The sequence below is a fragment of the Camelus ferus genome, chromosome 6 (genome assembly GCF_009834535.1).
Source record: "Camelus ferus isolate YT-003-E chromosome 6, BCGSAC_Cfer_1.0, whole genome shotgun sequence".
NCBI classification, from domain to species: domain Eukaryota; kingdom Metazoa; phylum Chordata; class Mammalia; order Artiodactyla; family Camelidae; genus Camelus; species Camelus ferus.
In genome coordinates this window covers 39,941,338-39,958,550 of record NC_045701.1, presented here as the reverse complement: position 1 = coordinate 39,958,550, position 17,213 = coordinate 39,941,338, and the positions used below count along the sequence as shown (strand labels likewise).

At 44.9% G+C, this 17,213-nt stretch overlaps 1 protein-coding gene and 1 long non-coding RNA gene across 6 annotated transcripts in view; one reads left to right on the top strand and one right to left on the bottom strand.

Moving 5' to 3' along the window:
• The window catches only part of LOC116664221, a 228,922-nt gene that overhangs the window by 60,958 nt on the left and 150,751 nt on the right, over window positions 1-17,213 (top strand). The window lies entirely within an intron of this gene.
• NPAS3 (neuronal PAS domain protein 3) overlaps window positions 1,406-17,213 on the bottom strand; it is a 799,363-nt gene continuing 783,555 nt past the window's right edge. For all 4 annotated transcript variants that reach the window (XM_032481854.1, XM_032481855.1, XM_032481857.1 and 1 more), the window contains 3 exons: window positions 11,366-11,513; window positions 7,751-7,875; window positions 1,406-5,914 (listed from right to left, as the gene is read on the bottom strand). In XM_032481854.1, the coding sequence (XP_032337745.1) occupies window positions 4,506-5,914; window positions 7,751-7,875; window positions 11,366-11,513 (1,682 nt within the window). In that variant the 3' untranslated portion in view covers window positions 1,406-4,505. The remainder of the gene's footprint in view (window positions 5,915-7,750; window positions 7,876-11,365; window positions 11,514-17,213) is intronic.

Here is a 17,213-nt window from a genome sequence, read left to right as displayed (position 1 = left end):
AGAAAACTTGATGTTAAGGGAGGCTTGAGCTTGGGTAAGAATTCAGGGTTTCTACCACTTCCACTGCAGAAGCTCCAAATATTGTGAGGATTTCAGTTCACCCATCACTGTGTCTGGCTTTCCTTTTTAAATTCCCAGTTACTACTACCTCCAGATCACAGGGCTGAAGTGGTGTCCAGAGTTAAAGTGTAATGGCCAGCCAACACGGTCATCCAGCTGACAGAGGCTTGGCCCTCTGCCTTGGTAGGCTCCCCTCTACCCCCATGCAAACTCTGGAAGCCACTGCTGAGAGCTGGCTCCGTCAGCACCTTCAGACAGAGCGCCCTGGGTAAGCTGGCTCAGCGCTCACTGTCATGTGGTCAGGACTGCGTTTCTAGCTTCATCAGTTTGTTTACTTCTCAATCTTGCTATTGCTATACTGTGTTCTTCTGATTCTCAAAAGCAAAAGGGAAAGAAGATACAGTTTGGCAAAGTAGTTGAGATAACCCAGTTCTGTGTTCTCAATCACCCTCTCCCTATGTTTAATTTTAAGTACTCATTTCCAGGGACCCATAAAGGGCACAGTAGAGAGATCTAGGGCCCCACCGCCACAGCCGCATTTCCGTATCCACCAGCCTGAAGTGGTCCTCCATTAACAAAAAGTACCCTGAAACTGGCAAATGTCACTGAAGACCAAGAGTAGGACGTGATATTTTCACTCTAGCTGGGAGCTTTTGGACAGTGTTTGTCTTTTCTTTCTGCTCAACCCATTCACATGTCCTCATTATCTGGAGAGCACAGACTTAACAGGTGACCCACCTGTATCCTTAACTTTGGGAAAGCAGCTGCAGTTCTCTCTTTATTTTTTTGAGTTAGCCAGCTGACCTGCCTTCAAATGGGACAGGCTGCACACCAACCTAACCAAAAACAGCACAACCATGACTTACTTGGCTCATCTGGAGAAAGAAAATACATCTTTAGTGTAAAGAGAAGGTATAAGCAATGAAACAGTTGGTTATATGTTATAGCTCGTAATAAATGAAAATACCAAGTGCATTTTAAATGATTAATGTATGAAAACCGTCATCACTTACTGTGCATTAATCAAGAAAAAATGCACACTTCCCATAGTGGTTAATGTCGCAGGCCCATTCAGTTTTGACAATATGCATAATAATGCTCATATGACAATGAGTTGGGGTAGCTGAAAATTTAGGATGGTTGCAAGTTTGGTGTAGTATTTGGATTAGCATCTTAATCTGTGCCTTGTCAGCCTCATTGGTACACAAGCTATGCATTGTGCTCAAAACTAGCAAAAATATGGATGCTTTAAATTTTTTTTTTTTTAAATTGAGAATAATGACCAAGGTTCCTGCTGAAACAAATACTACCAGCATTCATTAGTTAGGATGGTTACATGTAAAAGAAATGATGCCAGATAGTAACAAATCCAAGAGAAGTTTATTATGAAAATGGCACCTGCGGATGAAAAATTAAGTTACATAAAGACAACCATGTATGTGACATGTATGAGAATCTACAAAAGTATAAAAAGAACCCTGTTGTAAATGAAGTATGTACATTTCTGATTTGCAGCATTATCAATGGTCAATGAAAAAAAATGTTTCAAAATAAGCCAGGCACTCAGGAAGTTAGGTCCGGTTAGCTTCACACAAAACAAATGTACCATAGCTGTCGCTTTGTAACGTTTTAATTTTTTTTATATATATATCGTAGAGTTGGTAACACTGCTAAGATTTTTACGAACAGAATATCCCTTTCCCCATTATTCAGCTACTTGGCACCAGTCTCCTCATAAAAGTTTTCATATATTTGTACAAGAAATAGTTAAAAACACAGACACACTCTTCACAGGTAATGAAGTGTTTTTTTTTTTTTTCATTTTGTAATTTTAACACTATGGATTTAGACAGCAGCTGTGATTATCTGTTAGTTTAAATCACCAGAAATCATTTTGACACAACACAGAAACATTTATAAAAGAAAAAAAAAAAAACCCAGCTGTCTAGCTGTTCTCTGTAGCTGACAGGTGCATTCCTTTGATTGTTCGATAGCTAGAGTAGAGCTTCCAAAATTCAGGTTGAAATTTCGTGATTGGCCTTCGTCACCTTCTAAACCTACTTACATCCTTCAGGTAAGCTCACTAGTCCAACTGGTGGCCTTGAACTTCTTTTTGCTACTATTCCACAGTGGTTTGGCCCCAACTCATGAAATTAAAGGTCCTGGAGGAATCCACTCAACACAGTGACATTCAAAGGACAGCCGAGTTACTCTATGAGCATTGCACACGTAAACCAAGATACAGGACAATTCTATATTCCATTACCCCCGCCCCTTTTGTTTTTAAAAATTGGTGGGTTGACTTTTGAAATAATTTTCGGTCTCACTGGTAAATTGTTTTATATATTGCTCCATCAGCCAACCTGGAAGGAAACCAAAGAAAAGCACCCACTGCTTATAGGTAGAGCGCAAGGGACTCTGGGAATGTTAACAACTGAGGCTATGTGGCATCGGTTTATTTCATCTATCTGAGCATTGTTCTTCTTCAGTGCTTTGTGCGGCACTCCAGAAGAAAGAGTCGTACCCAGAATTCCATTGTGGGAAAAATGGCTCCATTAACCTTGAGCTAGTTAAGAGTCTTTTTATCTCTGAGAATGAAAAAGATTTTGGAGAAGTGGGGGTGGGGTGGGGCAGGGAGGAAAGATGAGGCAGGAAAAGGGGAAAAGAGACAGAGAGGGAAAGAGGGGAGAGGTGGGGAGATTATACACCAGCAAAGCAACAGCAGGAGTCTTAAAAAAGTGAAACGAAAGATTCACAGACAGTAGAAGCAGCATGGGGTGACATTACAGAGGAAGGCCACCACACAAAAATCACTAACCCCCAAGAATCACTGATTCACTAGGACTGCAGGAATGGGACTGGACCACTCCGGACTAGAGATAGAGCACAGAGAAGACAAAGGACAAAACAACTACATTAGCTTAGTATATACCGCATATAGAAACACACATTGAAACTGCAATGGACTGACAGCCAAGGACACGTACACAGTGCACACATTACAGTTCTCACATCTGTTATTAGATGCCTTAACAAACAGCTGCCAAAAATGGAGTGGAAGAAGAATTTATACTTGACAGTCATTTGGAGTGTTTGACACTACACTGATTTCTGGCAACAAAGACAAAATAGGATTTTTTTTCTTTTTTTTTTTTCTTTTTTTCTTTTTTTTTTTTAACTTTATGTGCAGTTTTCAGTTGTAGTTATCTGTTTGAAGCTTATTTTAACCCATTCTTTAGTTTTAAACCTTATTGGTTCCAACCTAGAAATAAAAGAACCAAAGGGAAAAAAAATCCATCAACACAAATCAGTCCCCCAAAATACAGCCTTCCTTTTTTAGCAAGAAATGAAAATAATCAAAAACATGTTAAATATTTTTCCTTCTTTTACTCCGAAGTGTTATTGAAGTTGCAAAAATTAGCCTCAGTTAGACTGAGAAAAGGAAAAAAAAAAAAAGAAAGCTAAGCAAAAGACAGTATGTATCTAAACTGCTCCTCAGATCAGTTTGATTGAGTTTTCCAAAAGCCCTTTTAAAAAGGGCTTTCCTGACCCATTAAATTTAATGTGAGGCTATGTTTGTTAGTTGGGAGGTAAAAAATTTTAAGTCCTGCAGCAAACGTTAATGAGGGCTTTGTCTTAACTAACCAAGGAGACTGCAGCAACGGACTCCAGACCAGGACAGAACACTTTTTTTTTTTCTTCAAAACCCAGCCCAGGAGCTGCATTTTGTATGAAGACACTACAGATTAATAAATGATAGCACCATGGTTTTAGAAATTAAGTTAATGTTTCAGTAATTAATATTTAGTCCAACTTTTTTTTAAACATTCTAGTCACAGGCCAGAAATTAAGTTTAAGAACCCAAATTATTTTTATGTGCAAGTAAGAAAATCTTAAAATCTTAACCATAAAAAGAGAATTAAATTCTGCATAAAATTCTAAAATACTATCGCCCTATTTTTAAAGGAATTAGGAACAAAAACAAAACAAAACAAAACCACCCCATTTCATTTGACTTAGTCAAACAGGGCACATTGTTTCTGCTTGTCTCTTTCAATCTTGATCATATCAAGATCTTTTAGGAAGAAAACCCAATGGTTGTCACTTGAGAAATCTCTTGACCACAAGACTGAGTATTCTGTGGCAGAAGCATATACATATTAAAGACATCTTAATAAAGATGCAAAGGAAAGCAGAACAACCCAACACACATCTTAGAAGAAGACAAAATGGCAGGCAACTGGTCATCTGACCCTCTGAAAGCCAAAAATAAACATATCTTTACAGGAAAGAATAAGTCAAGTGAAAGAAAGCGGGTTGGAACGGGGACCGTCGTGGTGAGAGAAGATGCTGACCTGCTCAAATTCAAAGTGCTAGAATCAAAGGTCTAAACGAAAACGCCGACGATGCCTCCAGGCGGAGCCCTGGGCCGCTCTGGGGGGTGCTCAGTCCTCCTTGCGCTCCAGAGTCTGTGCCGCGTGGATGCCGTTGCTGTAGACAGGGAAGGGCAGCGTGGAGAAGAGTCCCTCGGCCGTAGTGAACACGTTGCCGGCGGGCATCTGCGTCAGGCTGGCCGCGCTCACCGCGCCGCCGAACGGTCCCGACATGTTGAGCCGATGCACGTGGTGGTAGAGCATCTCCATGGGCGTCTTAGGGTCGAGGCCGAAGCCCGGGCTGTTAACATCCACGAAGTTAACAGCGTGCGCGTTGGGCAGCAGGTTGCCCTGCATGGCCAGGGTCACCTCGGCGGGGGCGTAGCGGATGGTGCCGGTGGTATAGACCCTTTGCGCGGCCGTGCTGGTGGCTGCCAGGGTCCCGGTCACCCTGTGCACCAGCGGCAGCACAACGTTGCCCGCCTGCAACCTCTGCAGCGCCTCCAGGTCCCCAGTGTACAGCAAGGAGTTGGAAGCGCCCGGGCCGCCGCCACTGCCGCCGCCTCCGCCGCTGCCGCTCCCGCCCCCGGGGTGCTTGTCCCGCGGGGACGCCGAGAGCGGGGGCGACAGCGGGTCGGAGGCGACTGGGGCCAAGGCCGTCGCGGGGGCCGAAGCACCGAACTGAGTTTTGCGGGCGGCGGCGGCGGTGCTGTCGGCGCCGGGCGGGGTGAGGACCGAGTCGGGGATGGCCACGTGCAGCCCCCCGCCGCCGCCGCCGCCGCCGCCGCCGCCGCCGCCGCCGCCGCCGGCCCCGCAGCCCTGCGGGGACGGGAAGTGCTCGGAGCTGGGGGGCTTGGTCATGCTGTAGGGAGACTCGTTCCGGGAGATCTCCCGGTTGGGGGGGTAGTTCCAGATGCTGCTGTCGTTGTCGAAGTTGATGGGTTCCGCGATCTCCGTCTTGATCTTGAGCACCGAGGTACTGTTGGGGGAGGACAGCAGCCGCGGGGGCTCCACCAGGCCGGCGTCTAGGCCGCCGGGGCTCGAGGCGCTGGACAGGCGCCGGCGGCTGGCGCTGCCGCCTTTCTGCCGTTTCCGCCGCTTCTTGCGCTTCTGGTGTTTGCTGGAGGCCTGTGCGCCCGCCTCGCCCGCGCTGTCGGAGTCCTTGGCGCTGTCGGATGACAGCGACTCACAGTTCTGCAGCCGCAGGTCCGACTCACTCTCCACGTAGCGCTCGACCTTGATCTGCATGGGGCCCAGTGCGCCGAAGCCGCCGTCCTCGGCTGCCTTGGGGTTCTCGAAGTCCGAGTGCTCGAAGCTGTCGTCGCTGTCGCGGCTGTCCGGGTTGCTGGAGCTGTGGCCGTCGTCATTGCAGTTCATGTCGTTGTCGCACGTGTCGCCCGACTTCTTGCGATCCTGCTCTGGGTCTTCACTGTTCTCTGACTGGTTCCCCTTCTCGTCGGACTTGGAGTTCTCGTTGTCCTCTGCGTGGGGCGGGCGGCCGAGGGGGTGGGGGGCAGGGCGGTGGAGGGGAGAGGAAACACAAGAGACGCTAGGTTAGCAGGGCCAGACCACCTCTCACCTGCCGGGGGGTGGGGCGGGAGGGGGTGGTGTCCTGCCCCATCCTGAGCCGCCTTGGTTACTTAAAGCCTGAGCTTGCTCTCTCTGGAGGACCTAGATTAACGGGACCCTCCCTCAAAATGTGGTCTATGGACCTGGAGCACGGGCATCACCTGGGGACTTGCTACATGTGCAGAATCTCAGGCTTCCACCCAGACCTCCCGAATCAGATTCTTCATTTGAACAGGACCCCCAGGTGATTCTGAGGCACATTAACGTTTGAGAAGTTCTTCAAAAATACTCAGGGAATCAGAGTAAATAACCTGAAAGAAGGTGTTAGTGATGCAGAAAAATGATGACATGCAAGGTGACTTGCTAAAGAGATCTGTGCCTTCCACTGGCGACTTTGTTCCTTGTTGAAAACTGAGCTCTTTATTCCTGAAGTTAATTTTCTCCATTGCACTTAATGCTATCTGATTCACTGTATGTTCTGTTTTTGTTTACTTCTGTCTCTCCCCCTAATTAGAATATAAGCTCCATGGGGCAGAAAGTTTTTTTGTCATCTTTGTTCACTGCTATATACCATATAAATAGTTCTACTCTAGAACTTCTGTCCTAGTAAAGAACTTTCAGAGGAATGCAATTTAGGAGACAGGAAAACAATCCAGATCCTCTGTGAATGCTCCTCCCCTCTGCCCACCTCCCTGAAGCTGTCTGGAGTAGAGGGATCTGTGTTTATCAGCCTGAAGAGCAGGTTCCCTAAGGATGAGGTTCGTGCTGGGGAAGCCCTAGTCGTCTGGCACATTTTAGGAAGGATGGAATTTCCCAGTAATATAACCTCAGAGGGTTTAGGGGTGATGCTGATTTTATGGCTCTGCTGTGATGTTTTGGATGGCAGCCTGGCCTAGAACCTCAGGCATGTCATGTAACTACTCCGGGCCTTCATTTGCGTAGCAGAACAGGTTGGGTTTGCAGAGGCTTAGGATTTTTTTGCAGCTGTAAGTCCTATGAGTTATGTATTCCCTGGATCTATGTGTGTCTTTGGAAAGGGGCTGGGGATCAGAGAAAATGAATTTTTATATTAACTTTCCTGTGCTCCGAAGAACTACTCAGAAAGTCTCCTTCCCCAAATTACAAGGAATGGGAAAGCATGGATTTGTTCTGCATAGTTTCAGAAACTAAGTAACAGTCCAGCACTCAGAGAGAGTCATTAATTATATCCCTTAGAGGCTCAATCCCTGCTTGGTGAGACTGTGAATATTTGGGCCTCAAAGTCAGTCTCTCTTGCAGCAACAGAGATAGCCTTGCTGTATTGCTTCTGGAAAAGAGATTGGAGCTAGCTATGGGGTTAGGGCAGGGCTTCTGTATGGCTGACATTCAGTGATGGCTGAATCAATCAAGCTCTCTCTGTATTTGTGTACATATATTTACATACCATAATATACCTGTATCTATATGTGTTTGAATATATACCACAACATGCATATATATATATTTATACTTATTTATGTATGTGTGTATACACCACCACATACATATATGTACTTATCATATGTACACACGGGTGTACATATGCATGTGGTGGTGTATAAGTATATAGACTTCTGGGTGTAGAGAAAGACTGTAATAACTTGATGTGATACATGTTTCTCTATAAACTTGACCGGGTGCTTTGTTTGGACACTGGTCCTTTGGCGGTTGCCCACCCCTCACACTGGGAAGGCGGGCCAGAACTGCAGAACATGGAGAAGGCGTAATACCTGTAATACCTGAGGTGTCTTTAGAGTCAGATTCAGAGTCGGATGTCTCCGAGGATTCTGAAGTTTTCTCTGGCAGGTGGGGGAGCTGGGCAATGTCCATTGGCGTGTCCTTGTACTCGGGATTACTGTCGGGGAGAGAGGCAGTCATCAGGAGTGCAGATACCCATACTGGATGGGTTGCTTTTGACCATCTTCTTCCCACCTCCTTGTCCCAAACTTCTGGAATTTATAGAGTTGAAAGGACTAACCATGAAGTCATTTCTGAGCTTATCATGGGAGTTTTATAGAAGCTTGGATTGCATGTGCTGGGGTACAAGTGCACCTTGCTACAAATGCTACATGAAAGCCACTAAGAAGCTTTTAAATAATCAGGTACCACTGGGGTCCAGGGAACTGTGCTGCTTGACATTCCTCCCAGGATAACACCTGGGGGAAGGGAGGATGCGAGAAGTACCCTCAATAATTCATTCCCATGCCTCCTGGTGTGCCCTGTCTTCTCTTGGGCTCCTAATGAGTCCATTGCTTCAGTACCCTTGTCTTGGCTCTGTGATGGAGCTTTTCAGCTGCTCAGATGTATCCAAGGCTATGGGGGGGTGCGGGGAGTGGGGGGCAGAGCCCTCAGCGCCTAACGATCTGACAGATGCACAGGTGCACCTTGGGCTGCATGGATTATGGCTACTGAACTGTCAACACACCCATTACAATCACATTTTCATCGGCTCATGTGGTGTACACCTGTGGCTTGTTAGCTGGAAATCTGATTGCAGTGGGTAGAGTCCCAGTGTGAAAGAGGCCCTAACAGAATGGATCTAACCCCATTTGCACAAATGTGCTTAATTTTTGTTCTATTTTTAATTCAGAAGCAAGTCTCTTCTGGAAAAGCCAGAGTGTTCGGTCAGTTTGAGTTAGCTGTCTTCTAGAATTGCTGCTTCAAGGCTGGCCTGATGGATGAGCAGTATAAACTACTGTAATCTGAAGACACATGGAGAGTCTCCGACCTCAAAATGGAAAATGCCTTTTTTTTCTTTCCATGATGGCCAGTCGACCAGAGGCTTACATAGATGATCACCGATTCATTTGCTAATCTCTAGTGAAATTCCTATATTAAAAGGTCACCGTTTCAGTAACTACTCTAAAACTGCAAGTGTCCCAGGGAGGGTTAATTCATGAAGATGAATTATCAGGGATTTACTCGTTAGTGTGAATTAGCATCGGCAGCAGAGCTTTCTCTAGATGATCAGATGAGACTGATGGTGGGAAGGTAGCCTTAGCTCTGTGCAGCCTCTGTAATTGTGAGGGCCCAGGAAGAAGCCTGCAGGTGTAGTAATTTCAGAACAGGGGCCCACAAGCCTGGATGGGGCCCGGAAGTGAGGGATTCTGGGCAGGAAGAGGGAATATGAAAATATTGCTCGGGGAAGAACAGAGGACAAGAATGTGGGAAAGAAAAACACACTTTAACAGTTGCAATCTGGCCAAGGCCTTTCTTACTAGAGCCCCAGCCTGGGGAAGTGATCCCAATGAGTGGCAGACTTGGGGGAGCTTCCTCTGCTAAAACTTGTCTATATTATTCTCCTTTGGTCCAGATGCCATGGGGATTCACAAGTCATTGTCATCTTACTCATGGTCTTATTATTGAACTTAGGGTGAGTCTTTAGGTCTGCTAAATCCCTGGCCTGCCTGGGATTGAGTCTCTTTGAGCCTGAAGGCTGGTCTTTGATACTCAAACTGCCTCCTTCCTCTCCATATGGAGTTAGGTAGACAAGGAACACCAGACATTCATGAGCTTGTACTGGGTGACCCTAGTCTGGACAATAGTGTTGATCCACAGTCGCGTGGTTGACATCTCCTTAACCCTTCTCACTCTCTTTGTTTATGGGCAGAGTAGGAGGTCATGAGTTGGATGAGACAGCAAGAAAGATCCAGATAGGAAGAAATCTCCCTGAATGAGATGAACCCAACCATCTGGATTACGTTATTGCCCTAGGCTACATCAGACATCCTCAGGTCTATGGTGTCCCTGTCACTAATGTCTAATTTTTTAATAATGATGGGTCTCCTTGCCTAGCAAATGAATGTCAGTGCCACGATAATTTATTTTGTTTGCACTTTGGCATGTAAGTTTGCATAAGCTTTTGCATTCCATATAGCCACTGTTCCATAATCCTCTATGTAAAAGAATTTTTGATATCGGAACCTATCTTGAGCCTATCACAAACATGGGGGGTAGTCTGCATGAAAACCAGGCTTTGGAGAAAGCCACATTAAATACCCATACTTTTACCTTTAGAGAGAATTAATGTAGAGTAGAAGAGGTCAAAAAAGGAAAAAGAAAGTAGATAAATGAAGACTCTTTTAAGTGGTGCCCATTAAAGCCCTCTCTAGAGCAGTAATCATTAGTGTCTGATGGATATGCTATTGGTAGCAAGCACACTCATGCCTTCGAGTCATCACCACTAGGCGCAAACACACTCTGAAGGGTCGGTGTGCTGATGAGCCGTGGCTGTCAGCATCTCAGCTCCTATTGACAGTCTCACAGAAAAATGGGATTCAGGTACTCCCTGTCTCGACGATCAGCCGAAGGGCAATAACTTCCATTCATAAGACCTACTGGAAGTCTTCCTACTCAGACCATACGTGGGCCCTGCTTGGTGGCTTTAGGCCAAGAAGAGCCAAAGTCTGGAATGACAGGCTGTGCATTCAAAGAGCTTCGTGGCAGGATTGGTGGAGAACCTCCCAGAATGGAAGGCTTGCCCCAGACGCAGACCACCCAGGCTGTTGGTCCAGGTTACCTTTGCGCTTGTCTGAATCCATAGGCAGCAAGCAGTTAAGGAAGGAGAGAGAAATGGTATCGTACAGTGGAACTTAGGAAGCTGTTGGGCTTGGTCACATTAATGGGTATAAATTTAAGGGTGCATTAAAACAGCAGTAAAACTTGCCTGTGATCACAGAGCAGGCAAAAGATGGCCTTTGTTTGTATATAGATACTGTCTTGGTTCTGGCAAAGTACCTTCCTTTGCTTACCAAAACCTGAACCCAACCCTATGTAATATGCTGAAGTCTTCAAAAGGATGGAACACAGCAGGAATATAACAACCTCTGCCACTCCTTCCCCATCCCCTTTTCACAATTTTCACAAGGGTTGGAGTGCATGAGTGTGAGAGTGTGTCAGGGAGAAGAAGGTGCTTTTTGCTATTTTTTTTAGTGGAGGTACTAGGAGTTGAACCCAGAAACTTGTGCATGCTAGGCATGTGCTCTGCCACTGAGCTGCATATGCCCTTCCCCTCAGGAGGTGCTTTTTGGATGCTTCCCCTGTAGGCAAAAGTCTGTCATTTAGTAGCCTTAACATTTGTGGGGAAACCAAAGCAACTTCTGCAGAGCTGCCCAAATGTTGGCAGACCGAGGATTACTGAGCATTTTGCAAATCTGCCCTAGAAGTCCCGACTGACAAAGCTTTGATCTTTTCACATTTCTTTGAATCTTGTGGAAAGAAAAGCAGAATTTCTATATAATTCCACAGCAGATACTGTCAAAAGATAACATAACATGTCAGCTATTAACCATTGGGCTGCATATTTTATAACTGAGGCTGAAATGAAAAAGAATTAGAAAATATACCTAAGAAGGTAATTCACCCAGATGATATTCTTCTCATTTGCGTTCTTGGCATTAATAGCTATGGTGGCACTAGACTGTATCCAAATATATCCTCCATTCTTCTGCATCCAGCGATAGTACTTTGTCACACACTGGCCCTTGTTCAGCACTAGTGAAAAAACAAAACAAAACAGAAGGCATTGCCTATTAAGACTGGGACCAAATGGTTATCATCTCTGCAAAAGCTGAAGCTTAGAAAGAGGAGGTCTCGCACCAAGCCAGGGGTGGCCCTCTGTCTGCTTAATGTAGAATGCCATTAGGGACAAATAAAATCAACAATTCAGTGGAGCGGCAGCTCGGGTTACTAGCATTTGTAGCAGGACGTTATTCTGTTTTGGGCAGCCATGGTATGAAAGGAAGGATAAAAGGACGACAGATCTTTTTGGCTCACAGAATACCTAATGTGCTGTGGATGTTGTCAGTGGGTTTGACGTCAGGATGTAACAAAGGCAAATTTGTATGTGATTTATTCATAGCTTCGAGGTAGCCCTCTTTGCAATTCTGGGTATCTGAATGGTTCCAAAGATGCTTCACCACTCCTCCCTCTCCGTCTTTGATCATTTCACCTCAGTGTGAGCAGTATCAACCAGTGTCCTTATACACTTCTTCCTTTTGCTCTTGTCTAACAATTTATAGTCCAGGTATGAACTAAATTTTCATTGGGAGATTCTGGTGAGAATTTGCTGAACATTGGAACAAAATAAATCCCCTCATGAAGTCAGAGATAAACACTGGCCTGAGGGAGGCACAGAATTGACTTGGCTAGAGCCAAACAGAGTGACAGCTCCACACAGACTCTGAAATATGGCCCCAAATGAAGGAACAAGTAAAAACAATCAGTAATGTGAAACGGTGCCATTAAATACCCACGGAAAGAGAGCTTTAAAATGCAGATGTTAAAAATGATACTTGAACCAAAGTCTTGCCAACTTGAAATTGATTTGATTTGTATCTGGGTACTCCTGAGCTAGTAAAAGGGGGGAAAATGCAGTAAATCAGCCCCTGAAATAAAGTGCCATGGATGGGAAGGGTTTAAAAGGATGCCGGAAACGTGCACAACCTGCTGTTACTTCTTGGAGCCAAATCACAGCGACTCCACCCTCCCCCCCCAAAGTGCGCCAGCTGGCCGGCCACTAGAGGGCAGTGTGCACTCGTCCACATCGCCCACTTTTGGCATGTCCTTGTCTCCGTCTGCTAAAATGAAAAACCTCTAACTGCTGTAATAAATTTGGCTAAATTAGCTGCTAAATGGTTATCTCAAGTAATATGTATTTGCATTAATCATCTTGCTCTAAACCAGAACAAGCCAGAGTCCTAAAGACGTAGTAAATTCATATTGTCCATTTAATTATGGCTAATAAGTGCTTCATATACAATAGTTTCATGAAGTACATTTTGATTTTTTTTTTGGAGGGGGGGGTGGATGGGTAAAGGGAAGTCACTTTGGAAAAGGGCTGTGTTTAAGGCTGCTGAAGCTCTTCCTGTCACATCGCAGCCAGTCTTCCTGGCTCTGAGAGTGGTCAAAAATCAAATCGCCACATATTTTATCCATAAACATAGAAAACTTCAGTGCTTTTCTCCCATTCTCCTTTTTTTTTTCCCCTCACAATACAGCAAGGGGGTGGTTGTAAGATTTAACACTTAGGTCTTAACAGTTGCTTGAAAGAGACTGGCTTTGATGAGTGTTTCAAATAGTGGCAAGTTCGATGCTGAAACTCTTCTACAGTTGAGGGTGTTTTTAAAACCCGGGACTGTCACCTTCTCTTGGTGACGAGGCTCCACAGGTAGGACTGTGCTCTGCTTTTGTCGGCAATTGTACGTCTGCCATTCTGCATGCATGGCTTCCCCGGCTACAAAACTGTGTAGTGAAGCTGAAAGCAGTAAAATCCTAACTCTGCCATACAGCTCCTCTGTCAAACTGCTGTTGCATGCAACAAGATGTGCTTTTATTCAAATCCGCTCAACCTGGTTAACTATTAATAGAGGAACGATGGGTTATGAAATTCAGCCCAGTGTTTTCACAGAGGAAACTTACAGCACCCCACACAGTGGTTGGTGTATAATTCTACCTGTGGGGTATCTGGAAGAAGGGATCATTTCAAATGGTTCTAGTATTCGTAATGAAAGCCAAGAGACATAGCAGCCCCCTTTTAGAATCTCATGAAGAAAACACTGAGATGGTTGACCGGATTAGCCCAGCCTGGCTGGGGATTCTGGACTGGAATTTGACCGAAAGCAGGCAAAATTAAAAGAAAAAAAAAAAAAAAACAACCCATAATATAGTGTATAGAAAGGGGCAAAGTGAGACAGGAATTATAAAGTCAAATTTGAATTTGCAGAATCATCATAAAGATCCCCCCTCCATCTCTAATAATACTTTCTCTGACTTGTAAGCAGAGAAACAAAGAAACCAGCAAAATCTCCTTGCTGAAATGCATGACCAGCAAGACATTGGCCTCGGGAGGAGGCCCCGTGGATGTGCTGGGTAGGGGCGGAAAGGCTTATTTGCTGAAAGACTGATGGGATGTCACCTTTCCAAGTTAAGGCAGCATGACTCTGGTCCGATTAGGTGTGTCTGTGTTTCCTGAGATGATGAATACAAATTTATTAGGGCCTGTGATTACATGAAGACAGCCTTTCTTATCACCCAGGCCGAGGGCCATCTAGTGAAGAGAGAGGATCTCAGTGAGAGAGAGGCGGGCCAGGTAATCTTATGGGAGGAAGAAGTGGTGAGAGGATGGCCAAGGGAGGGACCCCTAAGGGGCTCCCTGGGGAGTCCTGCCTTCACTGACCACAGTCAACACCACAGAGCAGATCTGGGAGCCCATCACTGTCAGTTTAAGATGACAAGTTTGACCTAATCCACTAATTTGCCCTGAGCAAGCCTGACAAACAGGATTCTGTAAAGGTAAACATTCCAACATAGTCTTGGATGTGACTGTTTCCTGAGGCTCAGAGTTTTCTGAATGAGACCCCTAGGTGTCTGCAGGAATCTAGAGAACTAGAGATAAGATACTGAGAAGGCTCCCAAAAGGTCACCCCAGTTGCTTTTGTTTTTCAGGAGGACCTGCAAAAAAGGTCACAATGGAGTTTTGCTTCTTTTAAAATGAGCAAGGAATCATTTTTGCTTGGGGCTCCAGAATATAAATTTATGATTTGGGGATGAAGCTTCTTCCTTCTTTCAAAAAAAAAAAAAAAAACAAACCATACTGGCAAATCAGTTGGCTCGCTCCAGCCGTGCCAGAGGCGGGCTCTGACAGCTTCTCCTAAGCTCATGTGGTCCTGATCAGCTCAAGAAGAAAAGCCACCTTGGTGCCAGTTTGAAAGAGATTTTTAGTTTGTAATAAATTAGACAACTTGAAAAACACAAAAACTTTTTCGATTCTCTTTAATCCAGGGCTGCTGCTGTTATTTTCGGGTTCTAGCTTTAAATAATGGAGAGGAACGAGAGAGTGTTTGTGTTAGTCTATTTCACAAAATCCCTTTTGTGGAGAAAACCAAAAATAAACATGATGTAAGTTACTTGATCTGGAAGTCCTTAAAAAATAGTTAATTGTCCCTTGAAAAGAGATAGATACTCATCAAACCAATGAGCCCAGGAGAAAATTCTTGACAATGTGCTCAAACTATAGAGGAAACAGAGAGAGAGGAAATGTTGATGTGGATTGTATTTTCAGCCTTATGCCGTGATATGGTCTGAGTATTTCAAACACATAGCTTGGCATCTTCTCTTTGGTTTATCCCAAAGTTTACTTTTTGCTGTCCAAGCCTTTTGGTAGAGCAGCCTATGTGGGTCTCACTGAATTCACTGGTCACATCATAACATTTCTAGAATGATGTCTTTGAAATTGTGCTATGGAAATTAGTTTTTCTTTAAGGATCTGAAAACACTGAAATGATCTTTTAGGTTTTAGAGGGTAAACGTGAAGATACAGGGAGAGTGAGTGCATTTTCCCCAGATGGCCTTGCAGTCTCTGACGGTCCTAGGAATAACCGTGAGCCTGAACACCTCTGGGACCATACGAGAACTTGTTCCTTTGAACTCTGAAGTCTAGGGTGTAACCAGTTGCTTTTGGCTGCTGTTGCCCTGCTCTGAGGAAAACCAGGAAGCTGTCATCAGCACTGCCCCCACTTCCAAGCTAAAGGTGCCTTTGAGTTACAGACTGTGCTCTTTGGAGGAGAGAGGTGACCCCACATTTGTGAGGGGAAAATAATAGAGACAAAGAGAGACTGAAATCTTCCTGGCTGAACTGTCCCACCCCTGCTCATTGGACAATATTTGTCTTTTAGCCTCAAAATCCCACCCACCCCTAGTTGTGAAGGGAGTGGCAAATACCATTCAACCAAAAGGAAAATGCAGCGAGCTTCTGTTTTAGAACATGAGACCTTTTACATCAAACGCATATTTTACCCCTCAAAGACTGGATGCTCAGTTCTCTTGACTATCTTTTTAAAAAGTCACGTGGTTTTTTGGTTGGAGCTTAGTGGCAGGCATACAAGAAATGTACTGCTTGGAGAGAAAAACTACTCTCCCCGCAAATCCGATGAACTCTGGCTGTGGCACACATGGCTCTGCACACAGTTACCGACAGAGGGATTTCAGTGTTCCTCGGGAAAACTCTGTCCACAGAAATAGACTGATGATTGAAAGGACATAAAGGAAGCCTGTGTCTGGCAGGAACATAATTCTGTTAGTAAATCAAAACAAATCAGTCCAAGTGTGCCTTCAGAAATATGGAGAAAAAAAGAGAACATGGTCTCTTCCTGTTGGGCTGTTCCACCAAATCAAAGCCAAAGATTCTAAATAGTGAGTTGCTTGTGTCTTAAAAAGAAGGAAGCAGTCTCATTCAGTCTGAAGAGGCGATGAAGAACACGTATCAAAAGCGGTCTTTTAGCGAAGTGTCTCACAAAAGGACATTTCAGTGGTTTGCCTAGGCATTAAAAAGCTGCAATACTTGGTGCATTCAGGTAAGTATAGAATAAATAGGAAATGGTGAGCTCATCGGAGATTTCCCACTTGACATTCACACTGCTGAACAAAGAGCTTCATTATCGTCATGGTGATATGGGGATGCATCTGCTGCGAGCACACACCCCCCCACCGCCCCGCCCGAGCTACCTTCATCAATGGCTGCAGAGGATGGGGAGTGGGGCCTTTCGGCTAGAAACTCAAAAATTATTTTCGAATTCACTCATGTGGAGAGTGTGTAAGCTGGGGGAGGGGCTGTGGGGGAATCACACTTTCTACTTAATGCCACAGCTGGGCGCTTAGCTGTAGCCACTGGTTTTCTTTCTACATTCACAAAACTGGCAGATGAAACATGAAAAAGAATACTGACTCTTTAATCTCGGCTTCCCCACCTAAGGCCCAAGGCGGGCTGACAGGGAACTTCATTCTGGAAACAGGACTTCTTCTTCTTCTTTTTTTTAATTCTGGATTACTTTTTCCTCTGCTTTTGAAAACTGTGGGCAATAGGGGAATGAACCTGACATACACTTGAAACAAGAACAAGTTTCTTTATCTAAAAAGTTAGAGTCCTTGATGCTTACAGGAAGGTCATTTTCAAAACCCACAAGAGAAGCAGCATTAGAGCCCGGAGCTGTGCATTAGGGGCTTCGTTTACGTGCAGTAGAGACAGGTTTTCACTTAGAACTGCTCATAGGATCAGCCGCGGCTTGAATGCTGTGCAGACTTTCCTATAGATTTTGCAATTAGGGAGCTAGACGTCTTAAATAGCAGGCATCCACAAATTGGTTTTTAGGTTTTTTCCGTTAATCTACGTGCTGAGCTGTATTTGGTAAAGTTAAT